This window comes from Danio rerio, chromosome 20 (assembly GCF_052040795.2).
Source record: "Danio rerio strain M-AB ecotype USA chromosome 20, GRCz13ab, whole genome shotgun sequence".
Classification (NCBI taxonomy): domain Eukaryota; kingdom Metazoa; phylum Chordata; class Actinopteri; order Cypriniformes; family Danionidae; genus Danio; species Danio rerio.
In genome coordinates, this window is record NC_141040.1 from 6,338,649 (window position 1) to 6,360,935 (window position 22,287).

The window sequence follows — 22,287 nt, forward strand, 5'->3', positions numbered from 1 at the left end:
TTACGCTCTCACATAACGTCATACATATAGGTGTTCTAACCTGATTGGTTAAAACACAGATAGACTAGGAAAATTTCCACGTGGGGTTTGTGTGTATATTCTGAACAATATCTTAAGCATGGACGTCAGACATCCACTAGACTGATTAGAGCTGACTCCAGACCTGTGAAACGGATCTACAATCAAATAGAACACACACACACTTAAAGTACAATCTGTTTCTTATCCCAGGCTGAGTGTACTTTCAGCCGTCTTCATCAAAACTGGTTAAAAACAGTATAATTTACATTCAGGCAGTTATAATCCTTAATACACAAAGTCTATCTTGAATAAAAAGTAGAATCACTTTAAAAGAATTAACCGTAAAAATAACATTTTAGACAGTATAAACTCATAGAAATAACAACAGAACTAGTTGCTTCCAGTCTTCAGCCCTCAGTTCCAATCGAGGACTCCGTGACCTCTGACCTAGTTTGGTGGTGTCTGAAAATAGTTTTAAAGAGACAGGCAAATGCACTGAACATTCTTATAGTAAGCCATGTGTTAACTTATTCATCAATTAAAATTCAAAGTTAAATACTCATTCAAATAATCAAATAATTATATTTAATAAAAATAATGAGAAAAGGATAAATGTTGATTCATCCTGAGATGGTTTGGAAGGTATAAATCTAAATCGTTCATTACTAAAATGTTCATAAAAGTCACTTTGTTAAGCTGTAGAGTTGAACTTTCAACATTAAAAGTGGACAGAGCAGAGATCAAGGTCCTTTAATGTCATTCACAATCGCAAATAAACACAAAACACTTGTGAAACAAAATATGGAAACTGTTAAATAACAGTTATTTTTACAGTGTTATTGTGTTTGTATTTAAAAAATGCACAATCCCAAAGGTTACTACTTTTGCAGTCATCATGGTAAGGTTTGTCTGACATTAAAAGCTGTATTTGAGTTTCTCTACCAGTTGAGCATTGAACTGGAGGCTCAGTTTCGTTTTCCCTTTCACAATGTGAACTTTCACATTACTGTTAAGTCACACCCTTTACAGAAGACCTGCCTTCAGTAATCTAAATAACCAGGAAACTATTCTAACTCCATAGCTGAAAACGTCTCACTTGTCTTCCTATTTTTTGAAATGGCAGAAGCCAGTATTTCAGTGGAACATGATCAGTTCAGCTGTTCAGTTTGTCTAGATCTACTAAAGGATCCAGTGACCATTAACTGTGGACACAGTTACTGTATGAGTTGCCTTACAGATTGCTGGAATAAGGAGGATCAGAAGGGGGTTTACAGCTGCCCGCAGTGCAGAAAAACCTTCACCCCAAGACCTGCGTTGGGTAAAAACATCATTCTGGCGGAAATGGTGGAGAAAATGAAGAAAATCTCAGCTGTTGTTCCAGCTGGATCTGGAGATATGCAGTGCGACGTCTGCACTGGAAGAAAAAACAAAGCCGTCAAGTCCTGTCTGGTGTGTATAGAATCCTACTGTCAGATTCATTTCAATCGTCATGAAGAATTTCGCTCAGGAAAACCACACAAAGTGATTGATGCCACTCGACGAATCAAGCAGATGATCTGTCCTCAACATGGGAAACAAGTGGAAATCTACTGCCACACTGACAAGACCTGTATTTGTTGCCTGTGTGCAATGGGTAAACACAAAAACCACAGGATGGTAACAGCCACAACAGAGAAGACAATCAAGCAGGTATACATTTAATTCATTTGTCTTCACTTCACAAAATGATGCCACGTTAAACATGCAAAAAACAATTTATTCTTTCGGGGTTAAAAAAAAAAAGTTATGTATGTTAATAATTACAAGGTGTCACAGTCATTAAATTCATATTTTCAGTGTTTCATATGTTATTAATATTGTTTTACATTTTAAATTATATATTAAATTTCCGAGTTATGTAAAAATAAATAGTTCTTTACATGTGGTCAACACACACACACATGCACGCACGCGCGCGCGCACGCACACACACACACACACACACACACACACACACACACACACACACACACACACACACACACACACACACACACGTTTGGTTTTGTGAAAAGCGGGGACATTACATAGGTTTCCATTCATTTTATGCAGCCCAAACCGTATATTATAATGCCCTCACCCCACCCAACCCCTAAACCCAACCATCACAGGAGACTGTGTGCAGCTTTACTCTCTGATTAAACTCATTCTGTGGGAATTATAAGCATTTTGAAAAATGAGGACGTCACCAATGTCCTCATATTTCACCTCCTTTTTGTAATACCTGTGTCATACAGATTTGTGTCCTAATATGTCAAAACACGTACCCCCCCACACACACACACACAAAAACACACACATTTTGGACAGAGTTCTTCTAGCTCCAGAAGGATTACAATTTCTATAAGCCTTATAGCTATACTCGTCAATACACATTTGTATTGTGGCCTTAAGAAATTAATGACAGGACAATTAAATGCATGTATGGTTACATAACATACTCAAGAAGGATGTTAAAGAGAACGAAACATTTTAATTAGAATAAAATGTAGGGTGACATGTGTAAATTAATGAACTAACAAATTTTCTTTCTTATTTATTTTATTTATTTCTTATCTTATACTTCTTTGCTTCGAAGATGCAGATGTGTAATATGTGAGTAAAACCTCCATCTCCACCTATGTAAAGTGCTTTGCCGTTTTTTTCTCACCATGACTTTCTATGGAGCCTGGTGAATTCGGCGTTCTACTGAAAATGCCTTCAGGTATGCGCCAGGCGCGCGCATTAACCTGCGGTTATCTTTAGGAGGAGGATTTAACTACTCTTATCAGCTGTTTTGGAACCGACACTCGCGGTAAGCAGGTTTTGGGTTAATCAAACGAGAGTTGAGAGTTTAGCAGATAGTAAGTTAACCCAGCTTTCTGGAATACCCCCCTGCTTTCTGTGTTAAGCTGCGGTCACACTTTACTTTTCACCCCATAGACTTCCATTCATACGCACGCAAATGCGTCAGACCGGAAACGCAGGGTCATGCGTGAAATTTCGCAGGTTGCTGCGGTGCAAAATTCAAGCTTGGTGAACTCTGACCTGTGAAATCGCATCGCTTGACTGCGTGAGACCAATCGAGGATCAAAACATGGACAGAAATGTAAAACATTGAGCAATCACTCGCTTTTTTAATGCCTAATAATCTTGTTTAATCCCGCCCCTTTTCGCACTGCTGTACGACAGAATTACGCCCACACAAACTCTAATGTGACGTAGCTTTAAGCTGCGGTCACACTTCACTTTTCCCCCCATAGACTTTCATTTATACACACACGAAAATGCAGGGTCATGCGTTAAGTTTCGCAGGTTGCTGCAGTGCAAAATTCAAGCAGGTATATTGTATAGACAAGCAGGCCCATGTCTATACAATACAGATACGTAATAAATAAACTACTATAAATTAAAAGAATTAACGTATGCTTTTTGTTTTCGCAAGCTTTGGAGACGTAACATAAATTCCGCTTTTAAATAATAGGTCACCTATAGCTTTCGGCATTAGGCTGTTCAAAACAACATCAATATTTTCAAAGTGCACTGCCAAGGGAGCACAATTGTAAACATGAAGATCCCTAAAACTGAGCTGTAAAAATGGTTTGAAAACAAATTACACCTTAGAGAGATGACCTTAATGCTTTTTTGTTTAATCATTACAACTTTGAATGTTAGATTGTTCTAAATGAATAGGGCATAGGGGGGATAAGTGGGAATAGAACACAGCCAGGAACCATGTTTCTAACGACAGCTCCAGAGATGTAGTTACAAGTGCTCAAGTTTGCGACGCAGTTTGCTAATGTTCGTTGGGGTGACGGATTTGGGAAACGGCAAATCAACAAACTATGTTTGTAACGACAGAACTTGCGACCTTAGTTGGCTAACGATGATTTTGGAAAACGCACCCCTGATCAATAAAGACCTGCATAAGCATCATCACTTCGTTGTCAGCATCCACATAACCGTTACAGATTTGGTTTTGAATGGAATATGGAAAACTTTCAATAATGTTTGAAAAAAAAAGGCCCTGTGCTTATAACTAAGGCCCCGTTTACACTACTGCGTTTTAGTTTAAAAATGGCATTTTAGATCAAAAATTATCCCCGTCCACACTAGCGTTTCACCTAGCGTTTCTGAACATATCTCCGTCCACACCACGCCACCAAAAACGTATATCATGTGACCATGCGTGCACTCTGGGCATGCGCATTCTAGAATATATGCTGCTGCTGTAGTAAAAAAGGCAGATTTTAACTGCACAATGGCGCGTAAAACAGACAATAGTGCAAATAACGCTCCCATTTCTGTGTCCATGTGTTTGTTTACAGTGAAGGCTGGTCTGTTGTCTTCCGGTAGCATTAAAGACATGTGTTATCGTCATGTGATAGGGGCTTGACGAATAAGGTAAGGATAAGCAATGACACAAAAGCCCCAATAAGTTAGCAATCTCGGCAGCCCTGCCTCCGTTTTCAGATGTCTCCGTTTTTCCTCATCCACACTGAGACGGAGCAGCAGCGTTTCAGAATGAAAACAGCCTCTTCAGCGTTTCCAAAATGCTCCGTTTTCGGTGCTCAGAAACTCCGGCGTAGTGTGGATGGATGGCATAATCGCAGCAAAACTTATGCGCTTTCAAACTAAAATGCATTAGTGTAAACGGGGGCCTAAGTTCATATATAGAAATTTGTCATTTTCCTTACAAAAGGGATATTTCACTAATATGCTAGAACAATGTTAGCCACAGCTGTGTGGCTGTCTACACTGTCTTAGGTACCAAAATTAGTATTCACTATTAATTAGTTTCAGACATCTATTCATTCACACTGCCATGTTGGGACATGGTGACGCAGTGGCGCAGTAGGTAGTGCTGTCCCCTCACAGCAAGAAGGCTGCTGGGTCACCAGTTCGAACCTCGGCTCAGTTGGTGTTTCTGTGTGGAGTTTGCATGTCCTCCCTGCATTCACATGGGTTTTCTCCCGGGTTTCCCTCACAGTCCAAAGACATGCGGTACAGGTGAATTGGGTAGGCTAAATTGTCCATAGTGTATGAGTGTGTGTGTGTGGATGTTTCCCAGAGATGGGTTGCAGCTGGAAGGACATCCGCTGCATAAAAACATGCTGGATAAGTTGGCGGTTAATTCCGCTGTGGCGACCCCTGATTAATAAAGGGACAATGTCACGTTTAGCGTGATCAAAACAGAAACAAAATGGGAACAAAAGGTTGCGGATCCAAGTGCAGATTTTAATAGATATTTAGTGCAGTATTAGTGACAAAAAAATACATTATATCAAAGTGCGAAGTAACAAATAAACAACAAAACAAGAAACTAAGATAGATAAACATGAACTAGACTTAAGCAAGATACGAGAACAAGATCAGGAACAACAACTCGGAATATCAGACTTACTGGAAACTGGAGACAAGACAGTCAAGATAGACAAATGATGCGATGAAAAACAGAGGTGGAATGATAGAATATATAGTCCAGATAATCAACGGAAAACAGACACAGCTGTGATGGCAGATCAATATTGTGGACCGGATGTAATGCGCGTGGTATGTATGGATTTGTAGTTTTTGGGCGCTGTAGTTCCTACTCAGTGTCCGTTGAACTACAGCGCCCTCAGGTGGTCACTGACAGTCATGACAGACTAAGCCGACAAGAAAGTGAATGAATAAATAAATGAATGTTGTGACATTCTGCCATAAGTACTGGCAAGTATGTATACTCATGCTTCAGACAGCAGCTCCCGCAACACTTATATTAGTCACATAAAGCATCTCTTTTTCTTCTGAGAGTTATAGAAGCAAACGTTTCAGTTTGATTGTGCTGTTTGTTGGATTGGTATATTGCGATTATAGTTACATTTTATTATATATTATATATATATTATATATTAAATATTTATATTTTATTATATATTAGATTATATACATAAAATATACCTTGTATATATATTTATATTACATATAATATCAGTAAAGTGATTGGAGAATAATTAACTGATAAAGCATTTTGTGTTTAACAGAAAAATCTAGAACAAACACAAAGAACCTTCAAGCATAGAATCCAGCAGAAAGAGAAAGATCTTCAGGAGCTGAGAGAGGTTGTGAAAAGTCATAAGGTGAGTCAGCTGTAGCCTAATGCTCGTCCACTCAGTGGTCAGCCCAGTTCCATTGACGCTCTCTGTGCGCAATAGCAATAAGAGCTGAATTTTGACGTGTGTCCTAACAGCGATCCACACAGGCAACAATAAAGAACAGTGAGATGATCTTTACTAAACTGATCTGCTTCATTGAAAGAAGCCGCTCTCAGATGACACAGGTGATCAGATCTCGCGAAAACGCCGTAGTGTCTAAGGCTGAAAGACTCATGGAGCAAATGAAGCAGGAGATTGATGAGCTGAAGAGACAAGATGCTGAAATGCAGCAGCTTTTACAAACAGAGCATCATATTCTTTTCCTTCAGGTAGACAAACAGGAAAGCTTTTTTTTTAAATACAAATTAACAAACGTAGATGTTTTCAATTGTCTTTATCTGACGTATTTTGTCTGCAGAGCTTCCGCTCTTTCTTTCTTCCCCCTGAATCTACAGATTCTTTCAAGCTTGCCGTCAATACTTACATCTGCTATGACGATATTAGAAAATCTGTCTCTCTCCTACAAAAGAAACTTGAGGATTTCTGCACAGAGACGATAAGCAAAATATCTGGTAAAGGTAAAGCACTGGAGTGTTCAAATATTAAATGTGCATCATATAGACCTTTTTCATGGCTGCTGCATGGAGGGCACCATAGCGACGAACGTCTTCCGGTAGAATGCTAAAAACTTCCGTTTACACATGTACAACTGGTAATTTGCGCTCCGAAAATGGGTTTCAATAACGTTTTTAATGGATAACAGAGTGTTTTTGTGACACACAACTTAGAAATGTGTCTGTTAAAGTCGTTATAATCTGTCACATGTGGTTCAAGCGCGTCAGAAATACGAGAAAAACGTTCTCCTAGTTCACGTGTCTGCCTTCAGAAATACAGTGTGTGTGCGTTCTCGGCCTGTCAGCTGTTAGCTCAGTCTTTAACACACACACACACACACGCACAGAGAGAGAGAGAGAGAGAGAGAGCAAACCAGAGTACTGGCATGAAACTTAACAGGTATGAAAGTCGTGCAATTTACAAAAATGACGAATAAAAGTCTGTTATTGATCCTCTGCTGGCTGATTTGCTGTTCATTCTAATCGCGAGCCGTTTGTGTTTTATTTCGTGTGTTGTTTTTACCACGGTTTGTGTTTTAATGTCATTTCAAAATGACACTAGCCTATAACTTTGTCACAGTTATTAAATCAGTGTGTCAGTGGCACAGTACAGGCTACGTGGATCAAACATTTTGGTGAACTACATTTGTTTGGGCTGGTTATATATTTGAAACAAAAAGAGAAAATGTTGACTTTAGCGATGACAAGGCTTCATTTAAACTGCAGAAGATGCCGTCTGACAACGAGGGGAAAACGCCTCACAGCAGCTGTTTTCCATCCTATTAGATCGCATTTCTTTAAATGATCAGTCCAGGAGATGGTGCTGATGGACAACAGTATTAGTTCAAAGAGGATAAAAGCAGGTAAAATAGATTAAAACTATCGTTTCAAAGCTGTCCAAATGTGACTGTTTACACGCATCAGCTGCCGACCGGAAGTTCTTCGCATTCTTCTTGCGCACACACGCAAAGCATAATGGGTAATTTTGCGTTCCAAGAAAAAGGTCTATAACAGGATTAGATCAGTTATCTTGTCCCATAATAAATATTATATTTCAATTAAATGACTCTTGGGTTTCGTAGTGAGATTTATTGGGGTCAATTTCACATCTGATGAGGATGAAGATGAGGAGGATGAGGATGAAGAGGATGATGATGAAGACGAGGAGGATGAAGATGATGATGAAGACGAGGAGGATGAAGATGAGGAGGATGAAGACGAGGAAGAGGATGATGATGAAGACGAGGAGGATGATGAGGAAGAGGAGGACGACAGTGAGTATAAAGATAAGGATGAGCTTAAAAAAAGGAATATATACTTTTTTTTTTAATCAATGGTACAAATTATCCTATTGTATAAACAATTTCAGTCAAAAGCAAACTATACTGTAGCTCTTCTTGACTGAATATTTAACTATGGGCGATGTTTTTTTTTTTCTCCACAGCGTCAAAGCCTAAATTCTTTACAGCATCACAGTCCAGAAGTTATAAACAAACAAGGACACATCAAGCCTTCTCAACATCAGAGTCAAAATCGAGGAGCTTCAGAGAATCAGGGTCAAAACCTGGACCCTTCCCTAAAAGGGAGTTAAAATCTAGGAGCTTCAGGGAACGAGAGTTGCAATCTAGACCCTCGTCAATAACAGAAACGGGGTCCAGGGGTTTGATAAAACCACGGTTTGGCTCTATACCGTCCAAACTGTCACGTGACAGATACTACACACAGAAAGACTAAAGGCTGAACATCCTCAGTAAAAAAAATAAATAAATAAAAAAAAAACCTACCTAGTTTTTAGCTCTGTATACCATAAGACTATGTGGAAGGGCAAAGAGCTTTTGATTCTAGGGGTAATTTATAAACTATAGATGAGCATATGAAAACCGTTTTCATATAGGCCTCATTCCTACTAGATATTAAAAAAAGCAGTGTTTCTCAACCAAGTTCCCGGAGGACCACCAGCTCTGCACATTATCCCCTTAACCAACCACACCTGATTCATATAATCAGTTCATTAGCAGAGACTGAAAGACCTGTAATGGGTGTGACAGACAAAGGGAACATCCAAACCATGCAGTGTTGGTGGTCCTCCAGGAACTTGGTTGAGAAAGTACTCAAAGAGTAAACCATATTATCTGAACTAATGATACTGTATTGTTGCTTGCCATAGTCTTGATGCATTATGGGAAGAAATATCAGTGATCAATATGTTTCTGTGTTTTAAATGTTTGGTAACTATTTAAAAAATAATTACATACAAATAGAAACATCTAGTAGAATTTTGAAGTATATATGAATTTTATGTCTATATAGTGAAATTTTAGAGGTAATTTCAAAGCCTATCAACTATCTGGATATCCCACCTCAGGATGGTATGCGTTTTGGTATTTTGTGTCAAAGTATTTTGTGGTATACAGGTACAATTATTAGCTTAGCACATAAATGCTAATCAAAATACATTTTAAATTCACTGTTTACTTCCGTACTTACTTGAAAAATAATGGTATTTCATTTAACCGTACATAGTAAAAAATATCCTGAAGCGAAAGTGCTTGAACAGATCTGAAAAAGTAGAGATATTCATGCTTGATTTTCACAGCTCATAAGGGATAGAGAGTAAAACAGGATTCTCAGAGAGGATTGTGCTCAATCAGCAAATACTGCATTTTCCTTAGAAATGTTGTCGGGGAAAAACTGTGTAACTGCTGCTTATGCCAAGGTAATGTAATTGTACAGGACCTGTGGGGACAACAAGATCAACAATAAGCTATGAAAATTGAGTTTTTATGCTATACACTTAAGTTAATCTAAAGATTGTATTCCAGTCACGTGCTGCAGTGCATTTCAGAAAGTAAGGGATTTAAAGGTATTACATGACAACAATGTGTTAAAAATATTACATTTACCCAAGACTACTAACTTACTGAGTATTTTCTTTGTTGTTGAAGTTTTGCGATCCAATGACAGCATTGCCAAAACATATCCTGTTACACACAGATCCACGAAAACAACTAAAATGCTGTATCATGCATGTCATGCCAGTAGATGGCGATGTCAGTTTATAAAGAAACAGCACGTATGGTCCTGCATCGTGGTGCCATTGTTGTTTTTGTAGTCTTTGTGGATGATTTTTCAAAAGGCAACATTACAATTTTCAATTTGCTCTTTACCAAAATGCAGAATATATGTAAATTAATAAATGCATTGTTAACAAGTTGTATTGTTGGTTTTGTTGGCATGTTTAACAACTTTCTGTCTTGCAATGTCAGTTCCCATACCTCAGAAGTCTCTTTTTTTAGAGTCAGACTTACTGTGCATGTTCTATTGACGAGAACACTAGATAAACACTAGATGCCAGCAAAACAATTCTAGAGAGCTGAGAAATGGGTTTTGGCATGATATACTACTGTACAGTCTCAATCTTGTGAAGTGAAGATGTACATTCAAATATATTCTTAGCAGATATTGATAGTTTGTTAGATAATACTAGTAACTAGCAACATACAGAAGTTTTATGCTATGATAAAAGTCTCCAAATTAACCAGGAAAATAAACAGACATTTTTAATATCTGTGTCAAAAATCCTTACAAATCACACAGGTTGATTAAATTTTCAATTCAGTTAAACCCAATTTTTAATTGAGTAAAATAAAATGCTCAGCTCAGAGGTCGCATTGTTTAGTTTGTATAGAAATATGAGAGAAAGACAATTTTTTAAAAAGGTGCAAAATACTGCAGTAAAATACATACAATAAATACATTTAGAATTTTTTCATAAATATATAATAAATGTTTCAACAATAAAATATTGTAATATTATTCTAATTTAAATGATCAGTTTAATATGTAAACAAATATGTATATATATATATATATATATATATATATATATATATATATATATATATATATATATATATATATATATATATATATATATATAGTTCTTGTGTGTGCATGTTGGCAAAATTTTTAAGTTGCATTAATCCAGTCTTCAGTCTCACATTATCCTTTTAAAATATTCTGAAATCACAGAAGTAAAATAAATTTTAAAACATATTAGCATTAAAAACAGTTATTCTAAATGTAAGATTTCATCATAGCCTATTGCAGTGTTTGTTGATTTCTTATGAAATAAACGCAGCCTTTTTGAGTAGAAGGGATTTCTGAAAATAAAAAAATACGTTTACAAATCTGTACTGTATATTGATGTTATTTTAGTACCTACCTCACTTGCAGAGTAGACCTGACACATGCAGGTTGTGTTCTTTATAATAAAAAAACAAAAACAAATAATGATCGCCTTTATGCCCACAAAAAAAAAAACTTAATCTGCAACAATATGCAGTAATGCTTTAAAATACTGGTCTAGTTAGGCTTATGTTATTAACTTTCTTAGTAGCATGAGCAAACAATTAGTAAAACATTTATTACGATAGCTGAACTTTGTTAATGTTACCTAGTTAAAGTTAGAGAACAGAATAGGGTCAGTTCTGGTTCATTCGGTTGAATTCTGGCCAATATGTGGTATTGCTTTGGCTTATTTGTGGCTTCGATCTGACAAACAGGAGCGGACCACTCTGGAGCCATCATTTCATTCAGTATGTGGTCCAGATGTAAGTGTCTGGTGTGGGCCAGATCTGGGCCAGAATAAAAGCAAACTGTGCCCAAGAATAGGGTCAGTTCTGGTTCATTTGGTTGAATTCTGGCTAATATGTGATATTGCTATGGCTTAATTGTGGCCTGTGTTTGCCAAACAGGAGTGGACCGCCCGTGCCATTATTCCATGCGGTAAGTGGGCCGGATTTAAGCCACATGAATTTTGCTAGCTGGAATATACCCAGGTAGCAAAGAATTCTGGCCCAGATTTGGCATAAAGCTGGCACAGCAGGCATTCGTCTGGCACTGGCATGCAACATATGGGCCAAACATGGCCCAGGTTTGGCTGAGGTGGCACCGTCTTACAGGTGGCCCTCAAGACTTGGGCCAGATCTCAAATGTAGTATTTGGCCCAGATGTTTAAATGTACATGTGGGCCACATAAGTTTGGCCTAGCTTGACCCACTTTTAAAATACATTTATATTATTTTTTAGCAAAGAAAAAATTCTATAAATCAGGTCGCTTCAAGAAAAAGTACAGCCATAAAGCGAAATGCTTCATGGGTTTATGAAAAACATTGCAATCGTAACACACGAACATATCGGGCCCAGTTCAGGCCCGGTTATGGGTTATTAATTTGGCTGAGACTTGGCCCACATATGGTCCATGTTTGCCGCTTGTATGGAAGCCAGAATTGGTCCAGTCATGTACCGTAATTCACTGCGGCATGTGGGCCAAGCAAATGCTGATGGTGTGGGCCAGATCTGGGCCAGAGAAATTTTGCTATGGGGGTAATTGTGTTATCTTTTGATGTTGTGAATGGAATGGGGCAGCATCGTATCCATAGGCCTTATCGGAGGATACAATGTGCGAGAGTTACAGCCCCAAATAGGATAAACAAAAAACTAGCTAGCTACACTTTATTTTAGGATGTTCCTTATTGTTACAGTGTAACTATTCGTTTAACTAAGTAATATACATGTATAGGCTACTTTTGCTACTGTTAGAATTGCACAAACACACAAAAACAATACCTGTATCAAGAGACAAAACAGAAAATCTCTGTGATGTTTTGGCGGTTCTTTTCCTCAGACACGAAGAGCTTGTTTTAATGAATGAGTGGGCTCCCCTCTCTTTCTTTCTCTCTCTCTCTGTCTGTACTGTTTTGTATTCTGTGCTGGTCTCTGTCGCCAACAGCCAATCTAAATATAGCCTCACGTGAGGAAGCAGGAGCAGGGGGGTAAAGCTGCTCTAAAAATAGTCATCCAGTCCTATTGCTTCAGTCTTTCTCTCCATCACCTTCTCTGAAACTTTCTCCTTTTCATCATCAATCTCTGACGCAGTTCCTCTGCGTACTTTTATCACAAACACGAACATCAAGAATTTATTCATTTTCTTTTGCTAACTTGATCTTCTTCCCTTTGTTGTAACTGTAATAATTTACACAGGGGCTAAAATTGGTCCTTGCTTGATATGCGGGTCATAATTGGCTACAGGCACTTTGAAAATACAGAAAAGTATAAATATAATATAAATTGATAGGCTCACACAACACACTTATGTCTTATGAAGTGAAATGATCAGTCTGGAATTGAGCATTGATGGAAATGGAAGATTATTTAGCCTACAATCCCACAAGTTTAGCTGAAGCAAGCTTTTTATAGATCCCTAACATCTGATAATACCACGTGACAGAAAGTTTGCACTCAAGATTGTTATCACAAGATTGAATAAGCATTATCAGTGGTTATCAGCTGATAGATATGGGCCAGTAGGGGCCTTCTGCGCTTACTAGTTGCTTAGAAGGCTGTTATCATCCATCCACATGGTTAATCAGCTATACTAATAGAGAAGACTCCACATCCAGATCTGTTTTTACATTACACTTGAGGGTTGGGGTAGACGTTAATAAAATACAATTAATATAGCCAGAGCTTACTGTGCCAAATATTCGCCAAAAGTGGCCCACATATGTATTAAGATAAATGGGCCACATTGGCACTTAAAGTGTGAGCCACTTTAGGTTTAGACCCAGATTACCCTTAAATGACTATACCACATTTTTGCCAACTGTGGCCCACATTTGTCCTTCATCATTTGGGCCAAATTGATCATTTTCCACATGGGCCACATTAGGCTCACATTCAGATTACATTTTGCCATAAGTGCCAAATCTTTGCCTTAAATGGCCCATATATGAATTTGAATCTTTGGCCCCCCTTTGCCATTGTACAGATGGGCCACTTCAGGCTCATTCATATGCTATCTGTGGACAGATTAGACATACTTTATATATGTGTAGTCATTCATTTCTGTTTATTTGATGACTAGTCTGACTGGTTTTGACCCATTTTTAGTCGTCTATTAGATTTTTACTGACAGTCCAAGTTTACCCTTGTTTTAGCCAAGACGGCTACCCTAGTAGCAAAGAATTCTGGCCCAGATTTGGCATAAAGCTGGCACAGCAGGCATTCATCCGGCACTGGCATACAGCATGTGGGCCAAACATGGCCCGGGTTTGGCAGAGGTAGCACCGTCTTTAAGGCGGCACACAAAATTTGGGCCAGATGAAAAATGTAGTATTTGGCCCAGATTTAAAAATTTGATAAGTGGGCCATGTGAGTTTGGCCAGTCTTGACCCACATTTAAAATACACTAAAATCATTTTTGAATAAAGAAAAAAAATTCTACCTATCAGGTCACTTTGAGAAAAAGCGTGCCCATAGTGTGCCTAAAGCGCATCACTCCATGGGTTTATCAAGTTCATTGCAATCGTGACACACCAACCTATCTGGCCCAGTTCTGGTCCAGTTATGAATTATTAACTTGGCTGAGACTTGGCCCAGATATGGTCTGTGTTTGGCCTTTTTCTGGAAGCCAGATTTGGTCCAGTCATGTACCGTAATTCACTGCGGCATGTGGGCCAAGCAAAACCTGATTGTGTGGGCCAGAGCTGGGCCAGAGAAATTTTGCTATGTGGGTATGTTTAGACGTCTTTTAGACATCTTTTAAATACCAAAAAATGCTTGCTGGTTAGTTACTGGAACATCCTTCATGTAAAGAACCTATCAGCTCAGCATTTTGTGTTATAAAGCTACAGAACACTCACTCTGAGACATATAGTTCACTTTTGATTTAAAGTTTAAACCAATGAGTCTCGTTCTAATTTCTTGTTCATGAATGGATGATAAACTGTGAGCTGAGAATGTGTATATCTGCGTGGGCTGTGCCTCTCCTAGTTTCCCCCTCACAGAGGTGCACATATATCCGTGTGAGTGGGCTGCTGCAGCGCACGTGCCGGTTGTTGCCAGCATTTTATCAATTGAGCCAATGACGCATGTTTGTCTCGCAGTTGCCAGCAAACACACATTTCATTCACACACACAGTCTTCTAATAAACAATTACTGGACTAGCACACACATGTTTGCTCCCTCACTGCCAAACTGTAATAATCTGATGTCTGAGTCACTCTTTAACTAGTGGTTTTCGTTACGTTAAGCAGCACTTTTAGATTTAAACCAACCGAACGTGCATGCATTACCACACAAGCTGTACAGAAAATGGTTTAATTTACAGATCAGCAAACAGAGTCGAAAATGAGTCACAACAAATCAAAACATAATGTTATGATGAGCGTAAATGAAAGGTTAGGTAGATGAATCAAGAAGCAGATGGACCTCCAGAGGTTAGTGTGTTCGCTTGTCATCGTCTTACTGCGTTGGCAAGAAATGTCACATGCAGATAAACAGCCTGGTTGCCATAGTGACGATGCCTTAACTCCACATGCATCAGTGTCTTCCTGTGTTTGCATGTTCAGACGTCTGCTTTGCACTTATCATAACAATTTTAACACACATACACTCTGTACAATGGAAAACTGTTTTAAAGATGTTTAAAAAATAATATAAATAAACATTTGTGGTAAATTTCTTTACCCTGTGGGTGATTTTTTTTCAACACATGTTCATTCTAGAAAACGTAGCCCTATATACATTTCTGGAGATTGTGAATTATGTAGCCAGAAGTGCGTATGGCTGCATTTCATTTTAAAACGATCGATACGTGGCCGTATTACCAGCTGACCGCTTACCTCCACAGGACGGCTTTCCCGCTGTTACATACCTGTCAACATTGGGATGTGAAAATAAGGGATATGCCCACCATAATAAGGGATTGCTTATTTAAAAATCCCCAAATTACTAAATATGCTCATTTGGAGCTGTTTCGTTAGAAATAAACAGTTAAATTGTCAGTAATATGTTTTATTATTATTTACAAAAGAAAAAATAAACAGTTTACATTAGCAGCAAATAAATTAGCAAACAGTTCAGCCGTGCTGAAAAATCCAGCTTAAACCAGCCTAGGCTGGTTGGCTGGATTTAGCTGGTCGACCAGGCTGGTTTTAGAGGGGTTTTGGCCACTTCCAGGCTGGTTTCCAGCTATTTCCAGCCTGGTCTTAGCTGGTCAGGCTGGGAGATGACCAGCTAAAACCAGCTTGACCAGCCTAGCCAAGCTGGGAGTCCAGTCAAAACCAGCTATATCCAGCTTAAACCAGGCTAGTCAAGCTGGTTTTAGCTGGATTTGGCTGGTAATTTTCCAGCTCGACCAGCTAAGACCAAGCTGGAAATGGCTGGAAACCAGCCTGGAAATGGCCAAAACCCCTCTAAAACCAGGCTGGTCAACCAGCTAAAACCAGCCAACCAGCCTAGGCTGGTTTAAGCTGGATTTTTCAGCAGGGAGCTTATTGAAATTAATAGCTATATTATAATGAAATAGAATCAACATCAAGTCTCATTAATCTTCATTGTATAACCTACACATTCTGATTAAAGAGCAACGAATGAATTATTTATTTAGATTTTTTTTGTTTGATTACATTAAATAACAGAGATGTCACTTTAAAAATGCACTCATCTAATGTTATAATAAAAGCATTCGACTTTTTTAGGTCATTTAGGACGAAATTACTTGTGTTTGAAAAAAACAACCTACCAAGATCGACATCTTTAGATATTATTATTATTATTAGTTATGTGTATATCTGTTTAAATGCACCCAAAACCCAGACTTTTGCTCCGCTTTAAATCACGTGTACAGAATCTGTTTAGCAAAGAGCGTCTATTTATCAAATGGAGAGCGTCAGCTGACAGTCACGCACCGCTATATGACTGTTTCGAGGATTGCATATGCACCGTTTTTATGTTTATTTTAAAGTGTTTTCATGCTTAAACAAAGCGAAGCCACAGAACAGATTCGCATTTAAGAGTAAGTGGCGGCCCCTGGTGGTTCGGCGGTATGGGTTAAGGATAGGGAGGCTCGGCTCTTTAATGTTTATTTGCCCTTCAGACAAAGACTAAAAATCGGAAGAAATACAGGAAAATGCCTTTATGGGATGATAGCGGGATAGAACTGTGAAATACTGGAGAATCCCAGGCAAAACAGGAGGGTTGACAGGTATGATGTTATCAGTTAGCCCAGTTAGTTTGCTATGTACGTTGGGCGTGAGACGCAGAGAGGAGTTGACCACAATGATGAGGTTTGAGTCTGGTGAAAAAAAGTTTCCAAAAAGCACACAGCAAATTTCAGGAGTTGAAAAATTAGGAGTTAGGCAAAAAGTTTGAAAGAGTTACATTTTTAGAGTTTATTTTTAAACTTTAACACCAATTTGTGTTATAGGATACTGCCTGCTGTGTTGCATTTTGGAGTTCATTCGCTTAAGCTTCACATTTGGAGTTAAATTTTTAGAAATGTGTTAAAATTTAATGCCAAAAAGCAGATTAACTTAACTCTGCAGGGGAGTAAATTTGATGGTCTTGAATTTATACTCAGATTGAGTAGATTTTAACTGCCAGAGAGTTTATTCCAAAGACCAGAATTTTCGGTGCAAGTATGACGAAAACAGAATCCAAAAAATAATGTAAACAAGTAAATAACAGGGTGAGAATATGGTAAAGTCTGGAAATGTGGTAAAAATCAGGCGAGGGCATTTCTTTGACATCTACCCCTGGTGGATTTACATGAGAACAGCAGGCATGGATGCCGAGAGAAATTTGAGATCTCAAAAAGAGTACACATCGGCCTCTGGAGGATTCGTGGAAACAAAACTGCAAAAAGAGTAGCCCCTGGGACGTATTTGGTGCTCTCCAGAAATGTATATAGTGGTACATTTTCAGAATGAACCTGGGTTGGACTTTTTTCTTCAGTTGAATATTAAAGGGATACACTGTTAACAATTCCCTGTAGAATCTACAGTAACTTACTGGCAGCAGATTGCCAGTAACTTACTGTAAATCAGTTTCAGCAAAAATACTGTATTAACATTTACAGCACCATTTATCTTGCTGTATATGTATTTACAGAATTTTATGTATTGAATTACTGTAAAATATACAGTATATTTTTTTAGAATGCAACTTTAAAATGCCAAGTGGTGATCAATTCCATTCTTTAAGGCTAGGGTTGTGATGTATTTATGTGTTTTCGGAAGCTTACAAAAAAGGTCACCTCCCAACTCCATTTACAGCATGGAAAATTTAAATCTATTCCAACGGTGTTGGTCTGAAAGAAGAAAGTCATATACAGTTAAAGTCAGAATTATTAGCCCCCCTTTGAATTATTATAATTTTTAAAAATATTTCCCAAATTATGTTTAACGGGGCAAAGAAATTTTCACAGTATGTCTGATAATATTTTTTGTTCTGCAAAAAGTCTTATTTGTTTTATTTTGGCTAGAATAAATGCAGTTCTTCATTTTTTAAAGCCATTTTGAGGTCAATATTAGCCCCTTTAAGCTAATTTTTTTTTGATAGTCTACAAAACAAACCACCGTTATACAATAACTTGCCTAATTACCCTAACCTGCCTAATTAACCTAATTAACCTAGTTAAGCCTTTAAATGTCACTTAAAGCTGTATAGAAGTGTCTTGAAAAATATCTAATAAAATATTATTTACTGTCATCATGGCAAAGATAAAATAAATCAGTTATTAGAAATTAGTTATTAAAACTTTTGTAAAAAAAATCTGCTCTCAATTAAACAGAAATTGGGGAAAAAATAAACAGGGGGGCTAATAATTCAGAGGGGCTAACAATTCTGACTTCAACTGTTCAAATTACAGAGTAATTTATTTTTGAGGGTTGAACTATTGCTTTAAATGAGCTCTTTAAAACCCAGTAGGATAATATTTATTTAAAAATGGATCAATGTAGTGGCCTAAATGTAATTATATCAGCTTAATATATGCAATCAACTTGCATATAACTATGCATGTGTACTGGGACTTAAAGAATTTTCCTCCTTCCATGTGCTGTAATTGTCAAAATCAAATCCAACCCAGACGTGCAATTAAAGTCTTTATAGTTTATGAATTGCTGACTTGTTTTAGCAGTTATATGTTGACGCAGCTCTCACTCCACATTAAAGTTATGTACTGTCATAAGTCAAATGAACTGGGTCAGCTTAAAGAATGAAATGCAGTGTCAGGAACTGACAGCATATATCTGCCAGGATTAAGATATTACAAATTACAGCTTCAGAATTTCACAGAGATAACTTGCAGATTAGGAGTATTACAAAAGTTATATATAAAACCTTATCATTACTTAGCAGCTTTGCAAATAAAAAAACTGGCCTTGTCACACTTGGATTTGACGGAACCTTTGATTTGAAAGCCATTTGAAATGGATCTCTCTTGCTTTTGTAAAATGAACATTCTGGCTTCATTTATTAACCCTCTTGCCATTCTATATTCATGAGAATTCTGAATAAAATACTTTATAATATTCATTGTTTCCTTGACAAATTCTATCCAGTAATTTATTTAGTCATGTTCTGTTTCCCTATGAGGAAAGTATACAGTATACAATTTGGATGCGACTCTATCCGCGGTGTTTTGGATGGTGGAGGGGTGTAGCAGAAGAAGGACGAAAGTGAAGAGGGTTGGGGAGCCGTGGAAGAAAGTATGAGTGAACAGTGCATGGGTAAGAAGGGCCGTTAAGGAGGGGGATCTGTAAAATTAGATGCTGGAATAGATTTCAGAGGTGCCAGATACGAAGCCGGCTTGTTCCGGCACAAATAAGCCCTAAGTATGAGTAATCCCAGGCTCATTCTGAAAACAAACCACTATACATTTCTGGAGAGCGCCAAATACATCCCAGGAGCTACGTTTTTTTTTTCTTGCAGTTTTTGTTTTTGCAAATCCACCAGAGGCCGCTGTGTATGCTTTTTGAGATCTCAAATTTAATTGATGAGTTCCATTCACGCCTGCTGTTCTCCACAAAATCCAGCAGAGGTCATTGTTGACTGACTGACTAACCAACACAATCTCACGACAATTCGTAACTTTTTGATTTAGTGGCTAATTCGTATGAATTCGTACAATCTAATTTGTACAATTTAGTACGACTTGCTCATCCCCCAATGACAGTTGGGTTTAGGGGTGGGGTAAGGTGCCACGCCTCCTTTTTAAAATCGTACAATTTTGTTCGACTGAACTCGTACGAATTTGTACGAATTAGCCACTAAACTGGCAAAACGTAAAATATTTAAGTTTTCTCGTAAGATTAGGCTGGACTAACTGACTGACTGATCAACTGACCTTCCCACCCACTTCGCTAAACTCAACCAACAGTTTTAAAAAGCAATTCAGAAAAAGAAAAGCCCTCACATGATTTTTACCACATTTATTTTAGATTTTACCACATTCTCACCCAGTTATTACTTATTTTATTGGCTTCTGTTTTTGTTTTACCCACTTTCTAGAATCATTTTTTATCAGTCTCGGACCCCATCATCGTGGTCAACTCCTCTCATGTCCGCCAACATTCATAGTAAGCTAACTGGACAAACTGGTAACAGTGGGAAAGTAGTACATTTAGTGGTAAGCGGTCAGCTTGTAAGCATAAAAAGTAACATCATCATACCGCCCTCTAGCATTCCTTTTAACGAAGAAATGCAGCCATACGTACTTCTAGATACATCATTTGTGATCTCCAGAAATGTATATGAGGCTACATTTTCAGAATGAGCCTATTTTTTTCAACCCAGGCACATTCTGGAAACGTAATCCCGTGGAGGTACGTATTTTTGCAGTTTTTGTTTTCACGAATCCACAAGAGGCCGCTGTGTGCGAATGTCTCTCGCGAGTGCCGTTCACGCCCGCTCTCATCTTGCGTAAACCCACCAGAGACCGCTGTCGAACGACCATTTGTCTGACTGACTGAATGATTGACAGGGCTGACCCGCCCTCCTCCTTCTCTAAACCCAACCAGTTTTACAGATTGACCCACCCACACGCTTACTTCCCTAAACACAACCAACAATTTACAAAAGCCGTCCAGAAAAAGAAAAGTCCTTGACTGATTTTTACCACAATTTTGGATTTTGCCACATCCTCACCCTGTTACGAACTTCATTCATTCATTTTCTTGTCAGCTTAGTCCCTTTATTAATCCGGGGTCGCCACAGCGGAATGAACCGCCAACTTATCCAGCAAGTTTTTACGCAGCAGATGCTTTTCCAGCCGCAACCCAGCTCTGGAAAACATCCACACACACTCATACACTACGGACAATTTAGCCAACCCAATTCACCTGTACCGCATGTCTTTGGACTGTGGGGGAAACCGGAGCACCCGGAGGAAACCCACGCAAGGGCAGGGAGAACATGCAAACTCCACACACAAACGCCAACTGAGCCAAGGTTCGAACCAGCGACCTTCTTGCTGTGAGGCGACAGCACTACCTACTGCGCCACTGCCTCGCCCCTGTTATGAACTTGTTTACTTTATTTTTTGGACTCTGTTTATCTCTTACCTGATTTCTGGAGCCGCTCTTCCCCAGACTCGAACCCGGTCATCGTCATCATGGTCAGCTTTCTCTCTGAGTCTTAAATATGCCATTGCACATGATGAGCTAACTGAACAAACTGGCTGCAGTGGGAAAGCCCTCCACGCAGAGGAAGGCGGTCAACCGGTAAGCGCAAAAACGAACAGTGTCATACCGCCCCGTAGCGTTCGCTTAAAAAATTAAATGCAGCTCTACATTCCACCAACTACATAATTCGCAGTCTCCAGAAACGTCCACGGGACTATGTTTTCAGAATGAGCCTGGGTTGATTTTGTTTGTTGCACATTTCTGCATGTTTCAGATAATCAATCCACAAGAGATTTGCTTTCTACATTTTTGCGAATCTGAAATACGTTATTTAGGGTGTGTTTTGTTGTACGTTTCAAAAACACTTCCATGAGAAGGCGGGGCTTGTCATACAGATCAACCAGCAAGTCACTGACCTAAAGCTTTTCCTAAACCCAATCATGCAATCGTGCAAATCTGCACGACCCAATGCTCGATCGTGCAGATTTGCACTCTATAACATCAGAAAGATCCGACCCTTCTTATCTGAACATGCAGCTCAACTCCTTGTTCAAGCTCTTGTTCTCTCCAAACTGGATTACTGCAACTCTCTACTAGCTGGGCTTCCAGCTAACTCTATCAAGCCTCTTCAACTGCTCCAGAATGCAGCAGCACGAGTTGTCTTCAATGAACCTAAACGAGCACATGTCACTCCACTGCTAGTCCGTTTGCACTGGCTGCCAGTTGCTGCTCGCATCAAATTCAAAACTCTGATGTTTGCCTACAAAGTGACTTCTGGCCTAGCACCTTCTTATCTGCACTCACTTCTGCAGATCTATGTGCCCTCCAGAAACTTGCGTTCTGTGAATGAACGTCGCCTCGTGGTTCCATCCCAAAGAGGGAAAAAATCACTTTCGCGAACGCTCACGCTCAATCTGCCCAGTTGGTGGAATGAACTCCCTAACTGCATCAGAACAGCAGAGTCACTCGCTATTTTCAAGAAACGACTAAAAACTCAACTATTTAGTCTCCACTTCACTTCCTAA

General features: G+C 38.6%; 2 protein-coding genes across 3 annotated transcripts in view; one reads left to right on the forward strand and one right to left on the reverse strand.

Moving 5' to 3' along the window:
- Positions 1-22,287, reverse strand: part of dsc2l (desmocollin 2 like) — a 1,349,056-nt gene that overhangs the window by 217,477 nt on the left and 1,109,292 nt on the right. The window lies entirely within an intron of this gene.
- Positions 1,080-10,001, forward strand: ftr63 (finTRIM family, member 63). Of its 2 annotated transcripts, none has more exons than XM_087297985.1 (6): positions 1,080-1,710; positions 6,066-6,161; positions 6,272-6,505; positions 6,595-6,754; positions 7,873-8,064; positions 8,235-10,001. In XM_087297985.1, the coding sequence occupies exons 1-6, from the start codon at positions 1,138-1,140 to the stop codon at positions 8,522-8,524; spliced, it is 1,545 nt and encodes a 514-aa protein (XP_087154111.1). In that variant the 5' UTR covers positions 1,080-1,137; the 3' UTR covers positions 8,525-10,001. The 2 variants fall into 2 exon arrangements, with proteins under 2 accessions (XP_087154111.1, XP_087154112.1); XM_087297986.1 differs by having other exon boundaries at positions 6,595-6,748.

Bases quoted from the DNA above. Each gene is read 5' to 3' on its own strand.
- ftr63 (XM_087297985.1), top strand. From the start codon at position 1,138: ATGGCAGAAGCCAGTATTTCAGTGGAACATGATCAGTTCAGCTGTTCA. The intron at 6,162-6,271 runs GTGAGTCAGCTG...GTGTCCTAACAG, and splicing joins AGGTTGTGAAAAGTCATAAG to CGATCCACACAGGCAACAAT. The intron at 8,065-8,234 runs GTGAGTATAAAG...TTTTCTCCACAG, and splicing joins TGAGGAAGAGGAGGACGACA to CGTCAAAGCCTAAATTCTTT.